This window comes from Artemia franciscana, chromosome 19 (assembly GCF_032884065.1).
Source record: "Artemia franciscana chromosome 19, ASM3288406v1, whole genome shotgun sequence".
NCBI lineage: Eukaryota > Metazoa > Arthropoda > Branchiopoda > Anostraca > Artemiidae > Artemia > Artemia franciscana.
The window spans coordinates 30,208,123-30,220,584 of record NC_088881.1 but is presented as its reverse complement, the minus strand read 5'-3'; the positions used below and the strand labels follow the sequence as shown (position 1 = coordinate 30,220,584).

The 12,462-nt window shown below is 35.4% G+C and overlaps 1 protein-coding gene across 1 annotated transcript in view; it reads left to right on the top strand.

Moving 5' to 3' along the window:
- The window catches only part of LOC136039537 (uncharacterized), a gene marked incomplete in the record, with an annotated part of 112,814 nt that overhangs the window by 27,457 nt on the left and 72,895 nt on the right, over window positions 1-12,462 (top strand). The window contains 2 exon segments of the mRNA XM_065723342.1: window positions 5,619-6,300; window positions 11,320-11,514. Coding sequence (XP_065579414.1) covers window positions 5,619-6,300; window positions 11,320-11,514 — 877 coding nt within the window.

Below are 12,462 nucleotides of genomic sequence, written 5' to 3'. Positions count from 1 at the left end.
CAAAAGAGCTGACATAACCCGTCCATTTGTAAAGCCACCCCTCCAACTTCATGCGTTGTTTGAGTGAGATTTGCCTTTTTCAGGTGAATTTGGCCAAGTACTGCCAGTACAAGTGGCCATTCAACGCTTCCCTTAAGGTCTATTCATAGTAAGAATCCCGTCCAATAGCCAACTTCGCTCGAAAAGGCAAGTGAAGACAGGGGTACTATTTCTAAGCGTGTATTCCCCAACTTAAATAGCTTGGTATAGGCATGCAAACAGGATTTGTCGTTTTTTTTTTTAATTCTAGTTTAGCTGCTTTTTGCTATCTTGGAAAGGGGTTTGGAAAATGAAACTTTCAGGGATGAATCTTAAATAATGTCCCAGGAAGTTATTTTGAAGTACCTGCTTCCACTCCATCTAGAGGATAAGTAGGTTTCTAACCTAACCCCTTTCCAAGATAGCAAAAAGCAGCTAAACTAGAATTTTACCCGACTTATATACCTGCCTTATTATAATACCTATTGACAAAATGGTTATAAATTGAATAAGAAAAGATTTATTTTTTATTCATTAAAAAATCTGTTATAAAATATCGCAACAAGTTTCGTTATATATATATATATACATATCAATTAAAAAACAAAAAAAGGCAACTCACATTTTTTACCATTGATTTATAACGTAATTAAAAGCGGATTTAATTAACACAAATTTTCGCAATTCTTCTCTGTATTTGTGTTGCTGCATTCTCAGTTTCAGCACTTTTTGCAACTCTACCCTGCTTAGACCCGATATTGACTGTTGCCTTAACCTTCTTCTAGGCCTTACGGGTACATTTCTTGCACGACTCCTTCTTGGAACTGATGAAACTCCACTACTTTTACTGTTTCTTTTTTTAACTTTGCTTTTATTTTCAGCTGATTTGCAGCAACCGCACATGAAACAAGAGAGAAACCCAAAATTTAATTTCATTTTTAGCTTGATGTGACTCCTTGGAACTATAAATGTCAACTAGTTCTTTTACTAGGGGTCCTTTCGGTTTCATCAGTGGAGTAAAACAGATTTTTATCATTTCCGTTTTGACAAGGATGCAAAATGTGAATTTGATTAATTATTAATGAGACATTTGCCTATACAATGAATAAACCAATATGAATAAGTATGACAGTAATGTATTTAAATGTAATTAAATGCTATTCCTCAATGGCAGGCAATTAAAGTATTCAGAGGCTAATTTGATTAAGTCTTTAAAACAAACATCAGAGAAAATTTTCAAAGGAGACTTTACAGGTTATCAATTTAGTGCACTCAACTACCTGTTTGAGGAAACAACTTCAACTTTTTTGGCGTTTGTTTGAGCGCTTGCAGATGAAGGCTAGCCTACCTATCGCACATTGTGCGGATCTCAAGAGAAATAAAATTCAAGGAAAATCCCCGTAAAAACTTCTCCTCCACAAAAAATCCCCCCGCTTATTAATAAAGATCATAATTTTAACTTTGCAATTATTGGTAAGAATCCCGCGTGGTCATTTCCCCCCAGCAAGTTCCCCTATGGATAACTCTCCTCCCAGTTGTGAAATCCGCCACTTATTAATAACGATCGTAATTTAAAGTTTAAAACTGGTTTCTAATTTCAGTCAGCTCAAAAAGTATTTGAAATATTATGGAGGCCTCGGGGAAGGGGGGGGGGGTTAAGCCTAAATCTTTCGCAAGAGTGAAGTCAACATTTTTTTTAAAGTTTCTTGGCCATCGGAGTAATAATGCAATCAAAACAGTTCGTGGTAACGAACTGCATTAAGGAAGAATGCGGCTCAATAGTAACGCAAACTGTAAAAAATATAATTTTATATCAATAAATACATCAAAGTAATCGACTTATTATGCTGGTTCCAAATATATAAGATTCATCAAGTTTAGAGTTGCTCATCAAAAGATGCAATCCTAAGGAAATATGCTTGATTTTCGAGAAAGGAGGGAAAGGCCCCCTAAGAGTTGAGGACTTGGATCAAATTATCAGATTCAGTATGTCAGAGAACCCTAGTGTGGAATTTTGAGAGCAAAAATGTGGTATTTTGTATTTTGCCAGAAGAAAGATCATGGATGTGTGTTTATTTGGTTTTTTTCTGGGTTGATCGTGCCGAAATAACGGTCCTAGAAGATCAGAAGGGGGCTCACTCGAAGTGAAATTGAAAGTTTTAGTGCCCTTTTTAAGTGCCCAAAAAGATTGGAGGCCAGCTAGCCCCCTTCCCCGTTGCCTTCTTCCCCCAATGTCGTCTGATTAACATTTTGAGATTGCGAGATTTTTTTTCAAGCTTTTAGTGTATATTGTATTTTATAATTAGAAAACACGAAATTTGATGTTAAAAAAATTGCAAAAAAGCTAGGAAAGTTCTTAAAGTTTATGTTTAGTTTGAAGCATTAACACTTTACGCTTAGTTACAGAAACGATCGTAAAAAAATTGTTGGTACGAAATTTTTTTTTTCAAAATTTATGGAAATGAAAAAAAGTTACGAGTTCCAACATTGATATTTTTTAAGGTAAAATAAATTTTCATTTTGTAATTGAAGTACAAACGTTTTTAATTTAATGTTCCACTTAAAAACACATTGCAAAATTCATAGGTGCATAAAAGATATTAAAGTTCCAAAAAGTTTTTTTTAGTGTAAAAAAAGATTTAATATAAACACTGCGTTCCAAAGTTTCAAAATTTTCTTGATGATAAAATGATTTTTTTTTTTTAAGTGAAGCATAAACATTTTAAATTCTAAAGCTCAAAAAGAATTTTTTTTTACATAGTTTGCACTAACGAAAAAGGCTATGAAAATTCCAAACAGGATTTTTCTAAAGGAAGAAAAATTTTTTTAAGTTGAATTTAAACGTTGCATTTTAAAGCTACTAAAAAAATGTTTGAAAGCGTTAAATGAGGAGTCAAAAGGGTTAAAAAGGAGTAAGAGGGATATCTAGGTTAACGGATTAAATAGGTTAAAGAGTTGGAAGGGTTAGCCTCTTCCCCTCCTTTGTTGGCCTGGCCGGTTTCCCTTACCAATTTCTACTGCCGATTTGGGACTCTTTTCACATTAATATCCGTTTTCAAAACATTTTCTTCATAACTTTTATTACCGCTATTAACTACTCACCGCTGCATCAAGCCGCCCTAGGCCAACACAGCTGCGCACGCTCCTCCTCCATCTCGATCTATTCAAAGCCTCTATTCTTACACCCTCCAAGGAAGTTCCTATTTCCCTTAATTCTTTCTTTATGACATCTCCCCACCCCAATCGCTGATGGGCTTTCCGTTTAGCCCTAGACTTTTTCCAGTCTTCACATCACTCGAATGCACCCGTTCTATAATGTACTTCAAAAACTATTCGCTTTCAAAAGACTAGTTTTGTAACTAAATTTCACAACAAAAAATATGCATAATTCATTTTTCTCGTAATCTCATGCTATTTCAGATGACCCTCTATGGATCATTTACTACAACAGTGTAATTGAACTAAAAAGATGCCCATCTCATAACTATAGGTAGGACACTACTACAGGTATTTTATTTTCAAACAGTTCGGGATAATGAAATGTAAGTAAGGAGCGACCCGGCTCAATAATAGCCGAAAATCTAAAAAATGAAATTTTGATACCAATAGATATATCAAAAGAGTCGGATTTTTATGCTGATTTCAAATATATAAGTCTAATTAAGTTTAGTCGTACCCGTTAAAGGTTACAAGCCTGAAGAAATTTGTCGTATTCTCAAAACAGGAAAAAAAAACACCCCCTAAAAGTCAACGAATCTTAATGAAAATAACACAATCAGATGCCGTGTATCAGAGAACCATATTGTAGAGGTTTCAAGCTCCTATCTGCAAAAATCTGGAATCCTGTATTTTTTGCCAGAAGAAAGATCACGGATGTGTGTTTATGTGTTTTTTTTCCAGGGGTGATCTTATCGACCAAGTGATCCTAGAATATCGGGAGAGTGCTCATTCGAACGAAAATTAAAAGTTCTAGTGCTCTTTTTAAGCGGCCAAAAATTGAAGGGCAACTAAGCCCCTTCCGTCACTCCTTTGTTTCTCAATATAATATGATCAAAATTATGAGATAGCTTTTGTGTTCAGCATAGTTGAAAGGCCGAATAACCACGCCTTTGGGGATATCATGACTCCCCACCAGCCCCCAGGGAAAGGTTTAAGTTAAAAAAATTTACCATTTTTTACGTATAGTATTTGTTATTAATATGTATGCACAATTTTTTTGATTGGGGGGGAGATTTTTTGCTGCTGGGATTTTTCACAGGGATAGTTTTCCTTGGAGAGGGAAGTTTCCAAGGATTAAATTTTTCCGGGGAAATTTGCAATGGGGGAATTGGCCAGAATTCACATACGACATTCGTCGAAATGTCTAGCTTTCTGTTTGCCAACTCAGTTTTACGCGTGAAGATGTTAAGGGTAATTGTTCGGGGTAAATATTCACCAGGATGTGATTGTCTAGAGAATAAATCCATGGGGAAGAGGGATTTTTCTGTGGATATCTAACCAGATTTTCTGGCGTTATTTAAATAAGATCAGAAATTAAATAAAAATACGCGTTTTTTTCAGCTGGAAGTAAGGAGCAACATTAAAACTTAAAACGAGCAGAAATTATTATGTATATAAGGGGAGTTGCTCTTCCTCAACATCTCGCTCTTTACGCTAAAATTTGAATTCTGTCCCCGCTCTTTAAGAACGACTCCTTAAATTTTTCTTTTAAATACTAAAAAACTTTAGCGTAAAGAGCGAGGTGATAAGGAAGAGCAACTCCCTCGTATACGTAATACTTTCTGTTTGTTATAAGTTTAATATTGTTCCTTACTTTCAGTTGAAAAGACTTGCTTTTTTATTTAGTCTGCTAAAATAGTGACGCCTTGGCTTGTATGTGCTCGCAATTTTAGAAATAACAGCATAAAATATGCTGGGTGTTATGATTTTTGGCTGGACAGTCGAGGAATAGCTTGTATATGTGGTACATTGTTGACAGGGCCGTATCCAGGATTTTGTTTCGGAGGGTTTTACAAAAGACTTTTTCGGGGAGGAGTAGGGGGGTACGCAAAAAAAACTAAAAAAACACATATAAAATTTGTTGATAGCCATGTTTGTTATGTTTTTACGAGTCAGATGTACAGTGGGGGGTGAGGGTGGGGTCAAACCCCCAACCCCCAACCCCCTGGATACGGTCTTGATTGTAGAACTAACAATAATGATGGGATGTCAGAAAATAAAAAATAAAGCTGTTTTAGGAATGCACCACATTGTAGAAACTTTCTTTAAGGAACGTGTCATAACTTGGTTTTGTTTCTTTATACTTCTTGGGACATACCATTTTTAAGATTTTGTAGTGTTGACAACAACGGCATTCAATCAATGGCGTAGGAAACAATTGTTGCTCCCGCGTCTTTTTGTCGGCGAAGCCTACCAAATGCTGCTGCAACACTTCGAGTTAAGCTAGTAACGTAAGAGATAGTTTGTTTTTAACTTCTAAAATTCTATGTTATTTTGATTTTTTTTTTCAAAGATATTTTTTTATTTAAAGGTTTGTTTTTTGCCTATTTTTGATAGTTTTGTTTTCAAGTTCAATAGTAACATTTGTTATCTTATTTCAGAGAGCTCCGATCAGAAGTCTTAAACTGTGAAGAAATCGAAGCCATAAGGTTATTTAGACGCTATTATACTTTGATAATGATTCTTTGCGAGCTGCTACCTGCGACTGTAACAGAATTCGGAGCTTTGTTGGTAGTTCCTACGGAGCTGTCTGAAGAATTCTCATTGGTCCTTCTGAATCATGGTTTCAAGCTGAAACACCCCCGCCAATGGAGTTATATCGATAATTTTCTGAAAACAAACAATGAAGAATTGGCAACACAGTGCGGTGAAATAATGCAAATTGCAAATTTGTTTTACTCATTTTCATCAGTTATATATCGCAGCCAGATATTTACTAAAAATGAGTTGATTTCAAGTGTTGAAGAAAGTCTTTTAGTACTTAGTTTTCAAATCGGGATTATCGTTGAAAGTGTAGACACCCTTTTGGAATGTCTTATATACAAAGATGAAAGTGATGATTATCTTGATAAAGCTAGACAAATAGTGATGAAAATGATGGCACACCCTTATACTCATATAAAAATAAAAACTTATGCCTTTTTAGCTAAAATGGCTAAAGGGGCTTTAGGTGTTGCAGCTACAATTAAAACAGAGTCCAAAGACTTACAATTTTTAAGGCTTTTAGTTCAAGATGAATTAGTGAGTGAAATCTTTTTCAGTTTAATGGATGATTCGGAACATGTAAGTACTTTATTTAGCCTATGGAACATAAACTATTGACCTATCTGAAATTTAATCTATAAGAATATTGTCTTTGAGGTTGTTGAGAAAGGTCTGTAAGATATTTAGATAAATATGTACTTTCAGAAGTTTATAAGAATGTGTACTTCTTTGTTCTTGCTTCATGAGTTTGGAGACCTTTTCGCATATTTACATCACCAGTGATCGAATTCTGATCCCTGCAGTATGTTGCTGCTGCTGAGTTAGAAGTCTGGGTCCCGTGGTACCAAGCTGAGAACAAATATACTGCGCTACTACAGAAAACGTTCATTCATTTCTCATCAATGAACCCTAAGTCTGAGGAGATATCGTTGCTCCTTTTGCTGGTAATGCTAGATGGCACTGATTCTTTCTTCATCTTCTTTGGATTAGTATGGAATCGTTTTTGCATAATACTACCACCAGAATCAAATTCCGAGCCCTGCAGTATAGTGTTGCATGTGAGTTCGAGCTCTGGGTTCCGTGTTACCAAGCTGAGGCCAAACATACTGCGCTACTACAGGACATCGTTCATTCTTTTCTCTGAAATAAGCCCTAAGTCTGAGGAGATATCGTTGCTCCTTTTGCTGGGCAATGCTAGATGGTGCTGATTCTTTCGTCATCTTGTTTGGGTTAGTATGGAGTCGTTTTTGCATAATACTACCACCAGAATCAAATTCCGAGCCCTGCAGTATAGTGCTGCAGCCGAGTTTGAACTCTGGGTCCTATATTACCAAGCTGAGGTCAAACCCGCGTCGCCATTACAGGACAGAATATTTGTTTAAACTTAGATATATAAGCATTTATGAGTGTAACCATCTATGGGGTTTAGGTTGTATTTTCATGCTCCTCTGACGAGTTTTTAGAAAGTTCTTAAGCTGTGTCTTCCTTGCGAAACTCGAGATCTTGCTAATAGCAAATCTGTACCTTAAACCAATTTTTCCCCAAAGAAAATTCTCAAAATCTGTACCTTAAATTTTTATTTGCTTTTTTAAGAACATAAACTTTACCTATTTCAGAGTTAAGATTTTTAAGAGTTTTTTAACCTGTTGCATGGCCCAGAATCTGATTCTGGTGATGAGGTTATGTGACAGCGTCTCTCAAACAATTCAAACAAGAAGAGGAAGGAGATGCTGTCTTTTTTTTTGGGCCTCGCAAAGATTAATAAGCCATTTCAAAAAATCCTTAAGCTGCAGCTTTTCTGTTAAACCTGTGATTTATATTCACTTTATATTCTTTTAACTACCGATAAAGTTTTTTTTTATAATTTCTTTAAAAGAAAAGAGAGATTTACAACGAACTTCATAGCTTGTTATAAACGATAATGCTATTACAAAAAGGAATGCCATAGGCCAGCGGATTACTATGTCAAATTTCGAACCCTTAGAAGGTTCTTGCTAAATTAGGTAATGGCTTTATTTATTCTGGATAATTATAAACCCTATATTTATCCTAGATATAATCTTCCACGATAAGATAAATCAGTATCTTTCTGTCAAAACTCTCCTAAGAGGTTTTAAACAAAATTAATTATATATAAACGATATTTAGTAACTCGCACTCACTATTTCTATTTTAGATATGAAAAAGAGTTTCACAACTCTATTTACCCTTTTATAAAACCTCCTAAGAGCTTTTGGCTTTTTGCCAATAATTCCTTAAAAGCTAGACTACTCGAAAGAGAGAAAATCAGGTTTACAATTTTTCATTAATTTTTTTTATTGTCTATTTTAATTTAGTAACTTTAAATTTTTATCTGTTGACTAGTGAAAGAGTAGCTAAAAAACTAACTTTCTGCATAATGCCAGCTTTCCCATTGGGAAGATAAAGATGCCAACTACTGTAAGCCGTTGAGCTAGTGCACTTCACCGATTGGTCAGATCTTCAATTGGCCAAGAGCCAAAATTGTTTGTGCAGATGTACCTGTCTAAGTCTAAAATCCATTATAGATCTACAAAACCTCCTAGATTAGGTGTCATGATAGGAAAAGATAGGTTGCCACACTAGGAAACTCTGAAAACTACAAGCCAAACCATTCTGTTTGCAAGATTATTCCACTCGAGGAGTGGCAATTCTTGAGTTTAATATAGTCAAGACACAAAAAATTAGACTGTTAAAAATTTGTAAAAAAAAAACAAAAAAAGAAGAAAGATGTTCCTTAAAAAAATGATACTAAATGGCTGTTTATCTTTTGACCAGAACCGTATCCTAGTTTTTTTTCGGGGGGGGGGGGGATTTCCTAAAAATAATTTAAAAATACATCACAAAATTTGTTTATATCCATTTTTGTTACGTTTTTAAAAGTCGGACAAACATTTTGAGGGAAACTGTGAATCTCTTTTCAAATCTTCTTTTTCAATCTTTAACGAAGCACTAGTTTTTCAACCCTAAAGAAGCAATAGCTAAAAATAACTTCCTCCACAAACGGATTGAAAATTTTAGCACCAGTAAGCCATTGAATCTAGCCTTTCATCGGTTGGCTACCACTTAAATTGGCTGAGAGCCAAAACCGTTTTTGCAGCTCCAGAGCTTTTGTAAGGTTGGATTTTATCTTCAATTAAATAAAAAAATCTTTTTAACTGAAAGTAAGGAGTGACATTAAAACTTAAAACGAACAGCAATTACTCCGTATATGAAATGGGTTGTCCCTTCCGCAATCCCCAGGTCTTTACGCTAAAGTTTTAATTGTTTAAAAAGTAGAATGTTCGCAAAGTTTTAGGAGTCGGTATATTGAAAATGTCTGGAGTAGGAGTTGGAATCGGAGTCGGTTATCACTTATTACTGACTCCACAACCCTGGATCTTAAGTCCTTCAAATCGTAGTTTGCTCTATTTGGGCTAAAATTATCGTCGTTTTAACAGCATATAAGAAATTGACAGTTCCCGTTGGCATGATCTCTTTTGTTACTCAAGAAGGACATTATAACTTTTAGTTTCCATTGGAATGATTCCTCTTCTAATATTTTATGACCATTGGTTATAAAATCCCCCTGGTAAAAAACGAAAAAAAAAAACAACAAAAACAACCTGACAAATCGTAGTTAGCCTATTTCTATTTGGCATAAATTTAGGAACTTGAAACATCCAGTAAAAGAGTGCAGGAAATAAATTAAATTTCTGTCTGGACCCCCCCTTGTCTCCCTATTTTATTCCTGTTCCAAACTCAAAATCTTTGATAACCAGTTGCTTAATCACAAAAGAAGCAGTTGTGAATATGAAAAAGCAGTAGCAATGACCTTTTTTTTTTATTATCGAGTTCACTTACCCGCAAAGAGGTAAGAAAAAAGTAAAAAAGAAAAAGGTAAGAAGAAATATTAAGGAAACATATGAAGAATAATCCTAGTTGACATATTTTGCTGGGGTAGAACCGTTATCTTCTCATATTTTCCTTGTATTTCCAGTTTTTCTATCGTATTTTTAAATATTTGCGTCTATTCTCTAAGTTTTGAAAATCGTTTGTAAACCAACACCCAAGTGCAATATAACTAGTCTAATCTAACTTAAACCAACCTAACTTAACCTAATTTATCAGTATTTGGCTATTAATATGTTTTTGGTGGATGGCGCTGATGGTGTTTAACTGCGAATATAGATTATTCAAAAACGAAAAATGCAGTCGAATACATGTTTATTTTTCTAAATTTTGTTGAAAAAGTTTGTACAACAGTGAAAGAAGTGAAGATAAGGGTCCTCTCTCTACATACTGGGATTATTCTGCATATTATGAGGTAAGAACTGTCTTCTTAACATGTCTCCTTATGTACTGGACTAACCCTACACTTACACTCGTTCCAGGCTGAAATTTCAATTTAATATGTTTTTATTTCAAGTTTTAATACTAATTGACTGTGAACCTGGAACGATGCTTCATACAGATTACAATCATTTTTAGAACATGAGTAAATTTAATGTATATAATGGCATTAGACCCTTAAGGTCCAAACCAATGGTGCCGATCTCCGTTTTGTGGCCCTTCAGCCAGGAAGTGTAATGGGTGGCTGGGGGCCAGCCATCCTGTGCTTTTGCACACCCTTCCTGCTTACCTCCCCCAGATTTCTCCAGGTACCCATTTAGATCTGGGTTGACTCTGGCTGAGCTTACAGAGTCGAGCCACTGACCCTTGTCTCTAACCAAATAACCGAAAAACAAAAGCGATATAACCGTAATTTTCATTGATTACTAAAAATTTGGTTATTTGCGTCCATTTTTTTCAGTTTGGTGATGACTGTGCAGAAGTTAATACACTAAAGATTATAGTTGATCTTATTGACACAAATTTAACATGAATTTAATTTTGACCGTTCCAGCAGTTGATTCGCTCTCACCTGGAACGAACAATTAAATCTTTATTAATTATTATTAACTTTTGTCGATGCTGGAACGTTTTCTGAGATGAGAATACAAATTATCATTTGAATCATTTGTTATCTGTTTTTGGAAGGCAGCCAATGTAGGAGAATTGCTTACTGCTATGTTTTAACATTGTGATGAATTTGTAGTAGTTTTATTGCCATTTTATTTAAATAAATGTTTTGCAGATAACTTATATATTTCCAGTTATTGTCCCTGTACCCCTCCTGTTTTTCCGAGACTTATTAGTTAGATAATTCATTTTTAATACTCACACTCGTTTACAGGCCCTACCCTTATAGGATGGGGATCATAGTTTTTCCCAGGAGGAAGGTGTGCAAACAGGGCCAGATTTAAAGCTTTTACGCTGTTAGGCCCAAGTACTTCATTGTCGCTCCATTATTGCGAGTTTTTTGGGGAATTTCCCGAAAATTTGGGGATAGTGGAAATACTGAACAGATAGCAACTGGTGAGCCATAAGTAATGGATTGGTAAATCCATGCCTAGCTGCAAAATAAAATGAAGTGCATTTAAGTTTTTTAGGTTTTTCAAGTTCAAGAATTTGCTTAAATTTTGGGTGGGGGAATCCCCTTCACTTATATTCGGGTATTGTGGTGACCAAATTGTGGTGATAATATTTGCTCTTTTACAGTTAAACAAATTTGGTCAAGACATTCTTTTGTATTTAATGAAAGGGTACCAGATGCTGCCACTGGATTTGCAAGCTGTCCTCAAAGATAGCATTCTTTCCCCAGATAATCCGCTTGAATTCCATGTCTTCGGCGATGAGTCTTTGCAGGATAATTTCATGATGTATATTGCTTCTGCATTACAAGAACCCCAAAAGGTATTTTTAAAGACTCATTATTATCTAATCAAGTTATATAAAGACTATATTTACCACTCTAGCGGTTTTTATTGTAAGTATAAGAGTTCCACAATTTTTAGATTAAACCTCTACAGAGGGGGGGTATTCCTTGCGCTAGGATTTTGAAAAATATTTTCCTCGTTCGTTTGTTCTACGAACCAAGATTAGAATCTTGGAGGCTATACAGAGGCGCCATTTGGACCAAATCTTGGGGTGGGCATGAACTCCATCTTGAGCCCCCCGACTCACTTCGTGTCGCGTAAGACAAAATGTGGGTTTTGGCAGCACATCGATCGTATATTCTAAGTAAGAACGCATTTTCAGCACCCGTGTGTTGCTTGGAAGTGTACTGTAACCGAATTTGGAACTCAGCTATTTGATTAATTCTAACATCAAAGATCACAATCTACGAGGTTAAGTGATTAAACTGAAAGTGGAAAATTCAACCAGACTACTGGTTGGCGTTCCTCAGCGAGAAACTTTCTTATTTAAGTAAACAATACGTCGATGAAAGTAATCTTCATTAGCATGCTGAGGATTGCAACCAAAATCTCGGTTTTCCTTCAGCAGAATTCTTTCAGATCAAATATATTTACAAAAAGGAAAAACACAACAAGAGAAAAAAAAATCTTACAACACTCAAGGTAACAAGGGGAACCGCCGAGGTTCCATCTTTGCAAAATCATCAACAAGCTGGTTGTGGTCCAATTTCTTACTAAATCCTTCTCTGCAAAGATCAAAAGGAGGTGACTGAGACAATCGCCTCCTGTTGTATACCGCAGGTAGTTTTTCACTATTTCTAAGCGAGAAAACAAATGCTCATTGCTCACTGTTGTCACAGAAAGTGTGGCATCAATACAAAGTACTTTAATTACTTCTGAGTGAGTCACTGGTAATGTCTGAAGATGATCGACAATGTCTAGGAAG